We start from the raw sequence: 12,933 nt of genomic DNA on the forward strand, positions 1-12,933 counted from the left end.
TATCCTGCCCCCACACCTCAAGGATGTGTTAAATTAACACATTATATTATATTATATTGCATTACATTGCATATTGCAATCTGACACTTTTCACTGTCTTGCATTTCACTTTTTACTTTACTTTTTATATCTTTTATCTATTATCTGTATTTTATTTAGATATGTTTATGTCTAAATAAATGTAACTTTGTATAAATATTAGAAAAAGGGAGTAAATAAGAAGTAAATAGTGTTGTATTTATTGTGTTTGTATGTTTTTATGTTTCTATGTTCATTGTATGCACCAATAACCAGAACAAATTCCTTGTAGGTGTAAACCTACTTGGCAATAACTACTTTCTGATTCTGATTCTGATGACCCGATTAGAATTTAATGGTCAAAATCTGGGTGACCTCACATAAAAGATTGTTTCCATCTTTTCAAAGTTATTCAGACATTAGCACGAAGTGTATCGTAATGTTTTGGGGCCCATCTCAGGCGGACGATTTCTATGTTGCTTCTGTCACCAATACTATAGTCCCAGCAATACTCGGGGGGGAGCAGCTTGCTTGGTTTGTTCAGCCAGTAGTACTTGTTGAGGTGACTCTCATCGTGCCACAGAGCCTCCACGTCATTTATTTTGTCCTCCATGATGCTCAGGTAGCAGGCGTCTGTCAGATTCTTCACGTTTGCACACAATCCTCCAAAGATGGCAGCATGGTAGTAGAAATCTCCCGTTTCCATGAAGGCTGTGGATTTCTTGTTTCTGTCATAGGTGAACTTTTCCTTTGGAAGTTTGTAATAATGTGCGTGGAGCAAAGCCACCGAATCCCCAAGAGCCTCTGAGCCGAACCTCGCTTCAAACACTTGATCCACATCGAAGCAGAAGATGTGGCTGAAGCTGGAAGCAATCTCCGAATCTATGAGATTCGATATCATACTCATGCGCATCATAGAGATGTCCTGCCATCTGATGTACATTTTCACCTTGATAACCTTGAGGTGTCGCTGAGGGCCGAGCTCGATTTGCGGTACCTTCTCTGGTGAATCAGTAAACACGTAGTACGTCACTGGTAACCCCGGCATGAAGTGCTTTTCTGCCGAGGTCAGGAAATCCTTGCAGTAGGCATCTAGGTACCTGAGCAAGAGACAACAAAACAGAAATTGACTGTGCCATAGTCCTACTGATCATTTGCACTTTGTAAACTTGGAGTCAGGTAGCATTTCTAAATCGTCACGCAATCTCAGCGGTCACAATATTGATGGGGTAAACAAACCTTCCCACAGCAAACACAGTGAGAGCCACGGAGGACCGGAGTTGAATATGCAGCTCGTCATAAGCATTCGCATCAAATATCCCATTCCACATGATCGGGCCCTTCCAGGATGTGATAGTTTCAACCTGCCCTCTGGCCCTGGAATTAGACAAGATGAAAACCTGTTCTGTACCCTGCTTCTCAGGTAATGAAAAAAAGACAAACAATGCCGGGAGATGGCATGGTGCCGTTCCTTGAACAAACCTGCATACATTATGAGAGATCTCTTACCCAAAGTTAAGGTCGCCATCTATGTTCCTCCTCTCTTCTTTCTCTCTGGGCACCGGTGGGTTTTCTTCATGGGTATCAAATCTAAAGGATATTTAAAAAAAAGACGTCATGACAGTGAAGCAAATTGAGGTGATTCTGGCAATGACATGGCATCATCTCACACAGAGACATGATCGTGACGTGTTTTCACCTGCTGTATAAAAAGGGGAAGCTGAACACCAGGATCAGAAAACAGAGGCCGAGCCCCCATCTCTTCACGGTATTATGGAACCGACTGCAATGATAGAAAAGCAGGAAAAATCAACAAGTTGAATTTGTATATATATAGTTACAAAATATGTCACTTCATATCTTCACAGCCTTTCACGTGAAATGTGTGTTAAACAGACATTTAGTCTGACCATGAAGCCCAGAGGTGTGTGGAGTTTAGTCATTAAAGTAAAAGGGGAAGTGTTGGTACTTGGCAGATGAATGCTGTCTACTGAGTGATATTCTGCTTTAAAATATAATAAAGCTAAGGGCACTAATTACCTCCAGTGACAGGGTTGTGTTTTCACTCGTTTTGCAGGATAACGCAAAAAGAGGAACAAATCATTTAAATCCGAACCTTGGTGGAGGGGTGGAGCCTGTGTCTGGCAGCAAGACATTAAATGTAACTTCTATTGCACCAAATAACCACTTACATTCTCCCGAGGCAGGAAGTAAGATTTATAAAGAATCGGCTTTATAAAGAATCACTTAAAAAAAATAGAATATCTGAGCAGAGACTTACCTCATCACTGGGAAACGTTCCAGCAAACAAGCTCAACCACGATTATGGCTTATGGTGATGGTGAGTAAAACTTCACCTTTGAGGGAAAAACAGCATTTGAACCTTTAACAAATTAAAACATTTTCAAGTTAACCAGCAAACGGCATCTCACTCAGATCAGTGGATTCCTTTAGGAATAATAATAATGATAATACATTCTGTTTATCGAGCGCTTTTCAAATCGTTTATGTTGTGCAAATAATTCCAATTTTTAGAACAAATGAAATGCATGTTTTTCATGAAAACTAAAGTAACAGCGGCTTGCACAAGTTTGAAGATCTTTTATCATATTATTAAAAAACTTAAAACTACATAACTCATGTGAAGAAATTTCAAACGTGATGATAAATCTGACTTGTAGCCACTGACTATAAAAGAAGAGCTGAAGAGGATTTAGAAGAAGTTAAAACTTTCTCTATAAGTTAAGATAATAAGTTGAAGACAAAGAAAAGTTAGTATAAAACTGTGTCTCTGCCAAGTCAGGGTTTCAGTTTGTTTGACTTCCATCAGCAAACTCCGAGACATGTTTACCTACCTGTGTGCAGGTTGTTTTCACCGGCGTGGATTTGATGAACATGAACATACAACGCTGGTCAGCAAGCAGAGTTATGATTTTTCCTCTGGTGTCAAGTTCCAAATGGAAAAAGCCGCCACGTATGAGTCCAGGACGTTATCACTGTATCCCAGACCACTGCCACTAATTCAGCAGGTGTGTCTGCTGAATGCACAGAGGGGGTGTGGTTCCTCTCACTGAGGGGAGTGAATCAGGAGCTTCACCACCCAACGGCCCTGCCTCTTTGATCCAGGCGTTGGCACAAGGGATGATACAATATCAGCTAGAAATCACATTATATTTAGATATGTTTATGTCTAAATAAATGTTACTTTGTATAAATATTAGAAAAAGGGAGTAAATAATAAGTAAATAGTGAGTAAATATACATAATTTTTTTTGTTGCTTTTCTTATGTTTGTTGTATTTATTGTGTTTTTATGTTTTTATGTTTCTATGTTCATTGTATGCACCAATAACCAGAGCAAATGCCTTGTAGGTGTAAAACTACTTGGCAATAAATACTTTCTGATTCTGATTCTGTTCAGGAACATTTCCTGAACATTCAGGTGAGAAGTGGAGTTTGATTTAAGGCAGCACATGACTTATCTTTTAAGCTCATTAAGGTTTATTGCATCTTCTTTTTTTTTTGAAAGTCTGTATCAAAGAGATCAAATATTCCTGGATCTGCCCCTGTCGTTGAAAAGTATCATTGAAAAACTGTTCAGAAGTTTTTGTTCAGTGTCTTTTCATCAGCCTCAGCCCCGGATCTGCAGCGATGGAAATATGTGTCCTCCAACACCACAGACCTGTACCAGCTCTAACGCTAAGCTTTATGTGTGTGTGTGTGTTTGTGTGTGTGTGTTCACACTTTGACAAAGACAGAATAATGACAGGACATCGTGAGATCAGCATTAACATTTTTAAATAAAGAATTAACACCTAAAGAAAAAAAGAAAAATCCACAATAAAGAGACATTTCACGTACTACATGTTGAATCAGTACAATGTCATATTCATATTTACAGATATTAAAGTATTTATTTATATATGGCATGTCTGTACATCCCCCGACAATAGTACATATTCCCTACCGTCCACCCTATTTGCTCTTGAGAAGGGAACTCCACATAAAAGTCAGTGTTGATATGTTGATGCGATGCCAGTGATAATAAACAAATCCCCTTTTTGGTTTTTGAAAAGGACAAAGATAAAAGACGCAGGAAGCACGTTTTCATTTTGTTTTCCTCTGCAGAGCATCTGGACCTGTGCCGGTGTAACAGGCCAGAGTATACCCCCAGTCCGGACTATACCTGGGGTGAAAGGGGCCTAGCCCAGATTATACCCCGGTATATTATGGCCTAGGCCATTTCATAGCTCTCAGGCCAGATTATACCCCCATGCTATCAGAAGTGTTGAGTGATATACACAAGAATTACCTCTCTCTCTCTCTCTCTCTCTCTCTCTCTCTCTCTCTCTCTCTCTCTCTCTCTCTCTCTCTCTCTCTCTCTCTCTCTCTCTCTCTCTCTCTCTCTCTCTCTCTCTCTCTGCCCAAGCTGGAAGGATAAGAGGACTTCTTCCCACAGCTCCTGCGGTCTCTCTCCTTTTGCCACTGCCAGCCAGACCCCCAGCCGGACTCACCTTGTGCAGCACTGTGTAAACTGTTCTTTGGTTCCAGCCCGTTCTTGGTAGGGGTGGGAAGCATTTCTGTTTAAACTATGTTTTCTCGTGTTTTTTTGGTCGAGGAGTTAGGGCAGTACCATGTCTTTTGTTTCCTTAATTTGAGTAGGGAAGTTTAGGTGGTTTCACCTAAGCATTGTTCTTTTGTTTATTGTTTTGCTGTTAGCCAGCCCTGAAGCAAAAAGAGTCAAACACAAACAGGCTGTAAATAGTTTTTTTGCTGGTTCTTGGGAGCGGGAAAGGAACTCATCTTGCGACTGTATTTCCCCTATCAGGTCGTAAATAGTCAGGTTAGTTAAGTGAGAAACCTAACTGACTTAAATCTGAAAGGGGATATATTATGAAAATGTCTCTTTTGTAGTGCTTCTACACGTTAATTTGGGTATCTGGCGTGTCTACTGTCCCAAAAAAATAACTCCAGCGATGTGTTGTGGTTCCTTTATGTCAGAAACGATAAACTAGAGTGCGTCGAATGGGATTACGACCCGAATTGACGTCACAGTCTCGCTACATGGCCTTGCACCCCTGGAGGCGGAGGTCTGGCACAGGAGAAGAGCTGGCGGCCTGGGTAAGTTATTAGCCAAAGCTCCCTCCTTAGCTCGGGGCGGTTGTTAGCTGGGAAGCTAGCCGAGGGGGGAAGCTAACCAACCGGGGAGCGGGGTGAGAGGGCGGAGGTCCCGCTGAGGAGCAGAGCCGGCGTCCAGGGTAAGTTACGAGCCACAGTCGGTGAGGGGACAGTGTCTCTGCCACTGCGGCCACTCAGATGTCTTACGGGTAGCAGCAGCGAGCTATTGCTAGCTTGCTGCTAGTTTGTGTTTAAAGTTGCAACACTTTCTGGAATGGTTGCTTGTGCAAGTGGGAGAGAACCCATTTCAGGTCCGGAGTGGAGAAACAATGCTCTCAGAGGCTAACCCGAGTCGTAGCTTCTGTGTGTGTGTGTCGCCCCGGTTGAAGCAGCAGGTATAAATAGAAAACAGCTGTTTTTGTGAAAATTTGTTAAAAAATAGCACCGGAACATGTTCCAGGACCCCCCCCCCCCCCTCCCCGGTCTCCGGCTGCATTGTACCCGTGCTTGGGTGCTCGCTCAGAAGACAGCCTCTCCTGCGATGCCCGGGCAGCGAAGCGGAGGAGGAGGAGGAGGGGCACTCAAAACAGGTCAATCTATGTCAGTAACGATAAACAGTCTCGCTACATGGCCTTGCCCCCCCCCCCGGAGGCGGAGGTCTGGCGGAGGAGCAGAGCTGGCGGCCTGGGTAAGCTACTAGCCAAAGCTCCTTCCTTAGCTCGGGGCGGTTGTTAGCCGGGAAGCTAGCCGAGGGGGGGAGCTAACAAACCGGGGAGCGGGGTGAGAGGGCGGAGGTCTGGCTGAGGAGCAGAGCCGGCGTCCAGGGTAAGTTACAAGCCACAGTCGGTGAGGGCACAGTGTCTCTGCCGCTGCGGCCACTCAGATGTCTTACGGGTAGCAGCCGCGAGGTATCGCTAGCTTGCTGCTAGTTTATGTTTAAAGTTGCAGCACTTTCTGGAATGGTTGCTTGTGCAAGCGGGAGAGAACCCATTTCAGGTCCGGAGTGGAGAAACAATGGTCTCGGAGGCTAACCCGAGTCGTAGCTTCTGTGTGTGTGTGTCGCCCCGGTTGAAGCAGCAGGTATAAATAGAAAACAGCTGTTTTTGTGGAAATTTGTTAAAAAATAGCACCGGAACATGTTCCAGGACCCCCCCCTCCCCGGTCTCCGGCTGCATTGTACCCGTGCTTGGGTGCTCGCTCAGAAGACAGCCTCTCCTGCGATGCCCGGGCAGCGAAGCGGAGGAGGAGGAGGAGGTGCCCTCAAAACAGGTCAATCTATGTCAGTAACGATAAACAGTCTCGCTACATGGCCTTGCCCCCCCCCGGAGGCGGAGGTCTGGCGGAGGAGCAGAGCTGGCGTCCTGGGTAAGTTACAAGCCAAAGTCGGTGAGGGGACAGTGTCTCTGCCGCTGCGGCCACTCAGATGTCTTACGGGTAGCAGCAGCGAGCTATCGCTAGCTTGCTGCTAGTTTATGTTTAAAGTTGCAGCACTTTCTGGAATGGTTGCTTGTGCAAGTGGGAGAGAACCCATTTCAGGTCCGGAGTGGAGAAACAATGCTCTCGGAGGCTAACCCGAGTCGTAGCTTCTGTGTGTGTGTGTGTAGCGCCCCGGTTGAAGCAGCAGGTATAAATACAAAACAGCTGTTTTTGTGGAGCTTTGTTAGAAAATAGCACCGGAACGTGTTCCAGGACCCCCCCCTCCCCGGGTTCCAGCTGCATTGTACCCGTGCTTGGGTGCTCGCTCAGAAGACATCCTCTCCTGCGATGCCCGGGCGGCGAAGCGGAGGAGGAGGAGGTGCCCTCAAAACAGGTCAATCCGAGGAGGGCTGATTTAGACAGAGTCAAAAGGTGCTGTGTTAAATTATCCTTGTGGTATTTTTACCAAAAAATGTTACCGACATTTCATTAAGACCCCAAGGAACCATATCAAATTGTGGTAAAATGGGCATACGATGTGGACTCTAAAAATCTTAAAGAGACTTTTATTTCTTCAACCAGAAAAACTGAAACAAATATTAGACTTCCACAAAGATCAAAGATTACTACATCCTGAAACTTCAACTTCTGAGTATAGCAAGTCCTCGCTACAATATACATTTAAAAAAATATGATAACATCTCAACATCCACAAAGATCAGAGATACTACAGCACTTCTCAGCAGTGTTACACATTAAAATAAAAGCACATTCCCAAATCATAATGCAATTGTAAGATAATACAGTTGAAGTCATAACATCCTGAAAAGTCAACTTCTAAGAGTTACAAGTCCTCGCTACAATATACAACATCAAAATGATGTTATGATAATAAAAGAGTGTCCAGATATCTATTCTTTTTCTTCCAGTACCAGAGTCCAGAATGTTTGAACCCCAGCCATCATCTAACGTTTGTCAGGACGTCTCTTCCATGTCTGGGCATCTCGGAGTGGAGGAGGGATACTGAACCGGGCAACATTCAACCAATGATATTAAGAATGTTTTGCACTAGGTGCATGCAAGTTTCCAACAATTTTTTTATTACTTTTTAATTGTATGTATACATATATGCATACAATTATATATATCTATAATGGCTTGTATAGTTTTTGGTTATTCTTACAGGATATTTCTTATGAGACTCAGTTTAATTCAAGGTTGGTTTGACGATTCTTGGCTTGCATCTAATGTGCAAGTGTCTTATATAATATATTCCAACATGCATCATTTCCCACGTGTTTTAAATGTTCCTACGAGTATCATGGAAATTATTGATCTACATATCGTTCAGATCTAACTCAGCTTGGATGACCCGATTAGAATTTAATGGTCAAATCAGGGTGACCTCACATAAAAGATTGTCTCCATCTTTTCAAAGTTATTCAGACATTAGCACGAAGTGTATCGTAATGTTTTGGGGCCCATCTCAGGCGGACGATTTCTATGTCGCTTCTGTCACCAATACTATAGTCCCAGCAATACTCGGGGGGGAGCAGCTTGCTTGGTTTGTTCAGCCAGTAGTACTTGTTGAGGTGACTCTCATCGTGCCACAGAGCCTCCACGTCATTTATTTTGTCCTCCATGATGCTTAGGTAGCAGGCGTCTGTCAGATTCTTCACGTTTGCACACAATCCTCCAAAGATGGCAGCATGGTAGTAGAAATCTCCCGTTTCCATGAAGGCTGTGGATTTCTTGTTTCTGTCATAGGTGAACTTTTCCTTTGGAAGTTTGTAATAATGTGCGTGGAGCAAAGCCACCGAATCCCCAAGAGCCTCTGAGCCGAACCTCGCTTCAAACACTTGATCCACATCGAAGCAGAAGATGTGGCTGAAGCTGGAAGCAATCTCCGAATCTATGAGATTCGATATCATACTCATGCGCATCATAGAGATGTCCTGCCATCTGCTGTACATTTTCACCTCGATAACCTTGAGGTGTCGCTGAGGGCCGAGCTCGATTTGCGGTACCTTCTCTGGTGAATCAGTAAACACGTAGTACGTCACTGGTAACCCCGGCATGAAGTGCTTTTCTGCCGAGGTCAGGAAATCCTTGCAGTAGGCATCTAGGTACCTGAGCAAGAGACAACAAAACAGAAATTGACTGTGCCATAGTCCTACTGATCATTTGCACTTTGTAAACTTGGAGTCAGGTAGCATTTCTAAATCGCCACGCAATCTCAGCAGTCACAATATTGATGGGGTAAACAAACCTTCCCACAGCAAACACAGTTAGAGCCACGGAGGACCGGAGTTGAATATGCAGCTCGTCATAAGCATTCGCATCAAATATCCCATTCCACATGATCGGGCCCTTCCAGGATGTGATTGTTTCAACCTGCCGTCTGGCCCTGGAATTAGACAAGATGAAAACCTGTTCTGTACCCTGCTTCTCAGGTAATGCAAAAACGACAAACAATGCCGGGAGATGGCAAGGTGCCGTTCCTTGAGCAAACCTGCATACATTATGAGAGATCTCTTACCCAAAGTTAAGGTCGCCATCTATGTTCCTCCTCTCTTCTTTCTCTCTGGGCACCGGTGGGTTTTCTTCATGGGTATCAAATCTAAAGGATATTTAAAAAAAAGACGTCATGACAGTGAAGCAAATTGAGGTGATTCTGGCAATGACATGGCATCATCTCACACAGAGACATGATCGTGACGTGTTTTCACCTGCTGTATAAAAAGGGGAAGCTGAACACCAGGATCAGAAAACAGAGGCCGAGCCCCCATCTCTTCACGGTATTATGGAACCGACTGCAATGATAGAAAAGCAGGAAAAATCAACAAGTTGAATTTGTATATATATAGTTACAAAATATGTCACTTCATATCTTCACAGCCTTTCACGTGAAATGTGTGTTAAACAGACATTTAGCCTGACCATGAAGCCCAGAGGTGTGTGGAGTTTAGTCATTAAAGTCAAAGGGGAAGTGTTGGTACTTGGCAGATGAGTGCTGTCTACTGAGTGATATTCTGCTTTAAAATATAGTAAAGCTAAGGGCACTAATTACCTCCAGTGACAGGGTTGTGTTTTCACTCGTTTTGCAGGATAACGCAAAAAAAGGAACAAACCATTTAAATCCGAACCTTGGTGGAGGGGTGGTGCCTGTGTCTGGCAGGAAGACATTAAATGTAACTTCTATTGCACCAAATAACTACTTACATTCTCCCGAGGCAGGAAGTAAGATTTATAAAGAATAGGCTTTATAAAGAATCACTTAAAAAAAATAGAATATCTGAGCAGAGACTTACCTCATCACTGGGAAACGTTCCAGCAAACAAGCTCAACCACAAGAATGGCTTCTGGTGATGGTGAGTAAAACTTCACCTTTGAGGGAAAAACAGCATTTGAACCTTTAACAAATTAAAACATTTTCAAGTCAACCAGCAAACGGCATCTCACTCAGATCAGTGGATTCCTTTAGGAATAATAATAATGATAATACATTCTGTTTATCGAGCGCTTTTCAAATCGTTTATGTTGTGCAAATAATTCCAATTTTTAGAACAAATGAAATGCATGTTTTTCATGAAAACTAAAGTAACAGCGGCTTGCACAAGTTTGAAGATCTTTTATCATATTATTAAAAAACTTAAAACTACATAACTCATGTGAAGAAATTTCAAACGTGATGATAAATCTGACTTGTAGCCACTGACTATAAAAGAAGAGCTGAAGAGGATTTAGAAGAAGTTAACACTTTCTCTATAAGTTAAGATAATAAGTTGAAGACAAAGAAAAGTTAGTATAAAACTGTGTCTCTGCCAAGTCAGGGTTTCAGTTTGTTTGACTTCCATCAGCAAACTCCGAGACATGTTTACCTACCTGTGTGCAGGTTGTTTTCAACGGCGTGGATTTGATGAACATGAACACACAACGCTGGTCAGCAAGCAGAGTTATGATTTTTCCTCTGGTGTCAAGTTCCAAATGGAAAAAGCCGCCACGTATGAGTCCAGGACGTTATCACTGTATCCCAGACCACTGCCACTAATTCAGCAGGTGTGTCTGCTAAATGCACAGAGGGGGTGTGGTTCCTCTCACTGAGGGGAGTGAATCAGGAGCTTCACCACCCAACGGCCCTGCCTCTTTGATCCAGGCGTTGGCACAAGGGATGATACAATATCAGCTAGAAATCACATTATATTTAGATATGTTTATGTCTAAATAAATGTTACTTTGTATAAATATTAGAAAAAGGGAGTAAATAATAAGTAAATAGTGAGTAAATTTACATAATTTTTTTTGTTGCTTTTCTTATGTGTGTTGTATTTATTGTGTTTTTATGTTTTTATGTTTCTATGTTCATTGTATGCACCAATAACCAGGGCAAATGCCTTGTAGGTGTAAAACTACTTGGCAATAAATACTTTCTGATTCTGATTCTGTTCAGGAACATTTCCTGAACATTCAGGTGAGAAGTGGAGTTTGATTTAAGGCAGCACATGACTTATCCTTTAAGCTCATTAAGGTTTATTGCATCTTTTTTTTTTTTTTTGAAAGTCTGTATCAAAGAGATCAAATATTCCTGGATCTGCCCCTGTCGTTGAAAAGTATCATTGAAAAACTGTTCAGAAGTTTTTGTTCAGTGTCTTTTCATCAGCCTCAGCCCCGGATCTGCAGCGATGGAAATATGTGTCCTCCAACACCACAGACCTGTACCAGCTCTAACGCTAAGCTTTATGTGTGTGTGTGTGTTTGTGTGTGCGTGTTCACACTTTGACAAAGACAGAATAATGACAGGACATCGTGAGATCAGCATTAACATTTTTAAATAAAGAATAAACACCTAAAGAAAAAAAGAAAAATCCACAATAAAGAGACATTTCACGTACTACATGTTGAATCAGTACAATGTCATATTCATATTTACAGATATTAAAGTATTTATTTATATATGGCATGTCTGTACATCCCCCGACTATAGTACATATTCCCTACCGTCCACCCGATTTGCTCTTGAGAAGGGAACTCCACATAAAAGTCAGTGTTGATATGTTGATGCGATGCCAGTGATAATAAACAAATCCCCTTTTTGGTTTTTGAAAAGGACAAAGATAAAAGACGCAGGAAGCACGTTTTCATTTTGTTTTCCTCTGCAGAGCATCTGGACCTGTGCCGGTGTAACAGGCCAGAGTATACCCCCAGTCCGGACTATACCTGGGGTTAAAGGGGCCTAGCCCAGATTATACCCCGGTATATTATGGCCTAGGCCATTTCATAGCTCTCAGGCCAGATTATACCCCCATGCTATCAGAAGTGTTGAGTGATATACACAAGAATTACCTCTCTCTCTCTCTCTCTCTCTCTCTCTCTCTCTCTCTCTCAGCCCAAGCTGGAAGGATAAGAGGACGTCTTCCCACAGCTCCTGCGGTCTCTCTCCTTTTGCCACTGCCAGCCAGACCCCCAGCCGGACTCACCTTGTGCAGCACTGTGTAAACTGTTCTTTGGTTCCAGCCCGTTCTTGGTAGGGGTGGGAAGCATTTCTGTTTAAACCATGTTTTCTCGTGTTTTTTTGGTCGAGGAGTTAGGGCAGTACCATGTCTTTTGTTTCCTTAATTTGAGTAGGGAAGTTTAGGTTGTTTCACCTTAGCATTGTTCTTTTGTTTATTGTTTTGCTGTTAGCCAGCCCTGAAGCAAAAAGAGTCAAACACAAACAGGCTGTAAATATTTTTTTTGCTGGTTCTTGGGAGCGGGAAAGGAACTCATCTTGCGACTGTATTTCCCCTATCAGGTCGTAAATAGTCAGGTTAGTTAAGTGAGAAACCTAACTGACTTAAATCTGAAAGGGGATATATTATGAAAATTTCTCTTTTGTAGTGCTTCTACACGTTAATTTGGGTATCTGGCGTGTCTACTGTCCCAAAAAAATAACTCCAGCGATGTGTTGTGGTTCCTTTATGTCAGAAACGATAAACTAGAGTGCGTCGAATGGGATTACGACCCGAATTGACGTCACAGTCTCGCTACATGGCCTTGCACCCCTGGAGGCGGAGGTCTGGCACAGGAGAAGAGCTGGCGGCCTGGGTAAGTTATTAGCCAAAGCTCCCTCCTTAGCTCGGGGCGGTTGTTAGCTGGGAAGCTAGCCGAGGGGGGAAGCTAACCAACCGGGGAGCGGGGTGAGAGGGCGGAGGTCTGGCTGAGGAGCAGAGCCGGCGTCCAGGGTAAGTTACGAGCCACAGTCGGTGAGGGGACAGTGTCTCTGCCACTGCGGCCACTCAGATGTCTTACGGGTAGCAGCAGCGAGCTATTGCTAGCTTGCTGCTAGTTTGTGTTTAAAGCTGCAACACTTTCTGGAATGGTTGCTTGTGCAAGTGGGAGAGAA

General features: G+C 43.2%; 2 protein-coding genes across 2 annotated transcripts; both read right to left on the reverse strand.

Annotated features, from left to right (window-relative positions):
• Positions 1-430: 430 nt before the first annotated feature.
• Positions 431-2,362, reverse strand: LOC133958185 (N-acetyllactosaminide alpha-1,3-galactosyltransferase-like). The gene is made up of 5 exons (XM_062393020.1): positions 2,300-2,362; positions 1,718-1,801; positions 1,528-1,608; positions 1,258-1,395; positions 431-1,118 (listed from the first exon to the last, which is right to left on the reverse strand). The coding sequence occupies exons 1-5, from the start codon at positions 2,302-2,304 to the stop codon at positions 431-433; spliced, it is 996 nt and encodes a 331-aa protein (XP_062249004.1). The 5' UTR covers positions 2,305-2,362.
• A 4,812-nt stretch (positions 2,363-7,174) lies between these two features.
• LOC133958301 (N-acetyllactosaminide alpha-1,3-galactosyltransferase-like) lies at positions 7,175-10,561 on the reverse strand. Its single transcript, XM_062393029.1, has 6 exons — positions 10,437-10,561; positions 9,863-9,938; positions 9,281-9,364; positions 9,091-9,171; positions 8,821-8,958; positions 7,175-8,681 (listed from the first exon to the last, which is right to left on the reverse strand). The coding sequence occupies exons 2-6, from the start codon at positions 9,865-9,867 to the stop codon at positions 7,994-7,996; spliced, it is 996 nt and encodes a 331-aa protein (XP_062249013.1). The 5' UTR covers positions 9,868-9,938; positions 10,437-10,561; the 3' UTR covers positions 7,175-7,993.
• Positions 10,562-12,933: the final 2,372 nt, after the last annotated feature.

Source organism: Platichthys flesus, chromosome 1 (assembly GCF_949316205.1).
Source record: "Platichthys flesus chromosome 1, fPlaFle2.1, whole genome shotgun sequence".
Classification (NCBI taxonomy): Eukaryota; Metazoa; Chordata; class Actinopteri; order Pleuronectiformes; family Pleuronectidae; genus Platichthys; species Platichthys flesus.

Excerpts from the sequence above, each read along its gene's own strand:
- LOC133958185 (XM_062393020.1), bottom strand. Across the intron at positions 1,609-1,717 it reads TTCCCCTTTTTATACAGCAG|ATTTGATACCCATGAAGAAA; the intron begins GTGAAAACACGT and ends AATATCCTTTAG. Across the intron at positions 1,119-1,257 it reads ACTGTGTTTGCTGTGGGAAG|GTACCTAGATGCCTACTGCA; the intron begins GTTTGTTTACCC and ends TCTCTTGCTCAG.
- LOC133958301 (XM_062393029.1), bottom strand. Across the intron at positions 8,959-9,090 it reads GATGGCGACCTTAACTTTGG|GGCCAGACGGCAGGTTGAAA; the intron begins GTAAGAGATCTC and ends GTCTAATTCCAG. Across the intron at positions 8,682-8,820 it reads ACTGTGTTTGCTGTGGGAAG|GTACCTAGATGCCTACTGCA; the intron begins GTTTGTTTACCC and ends TCTCTTGCTCAG.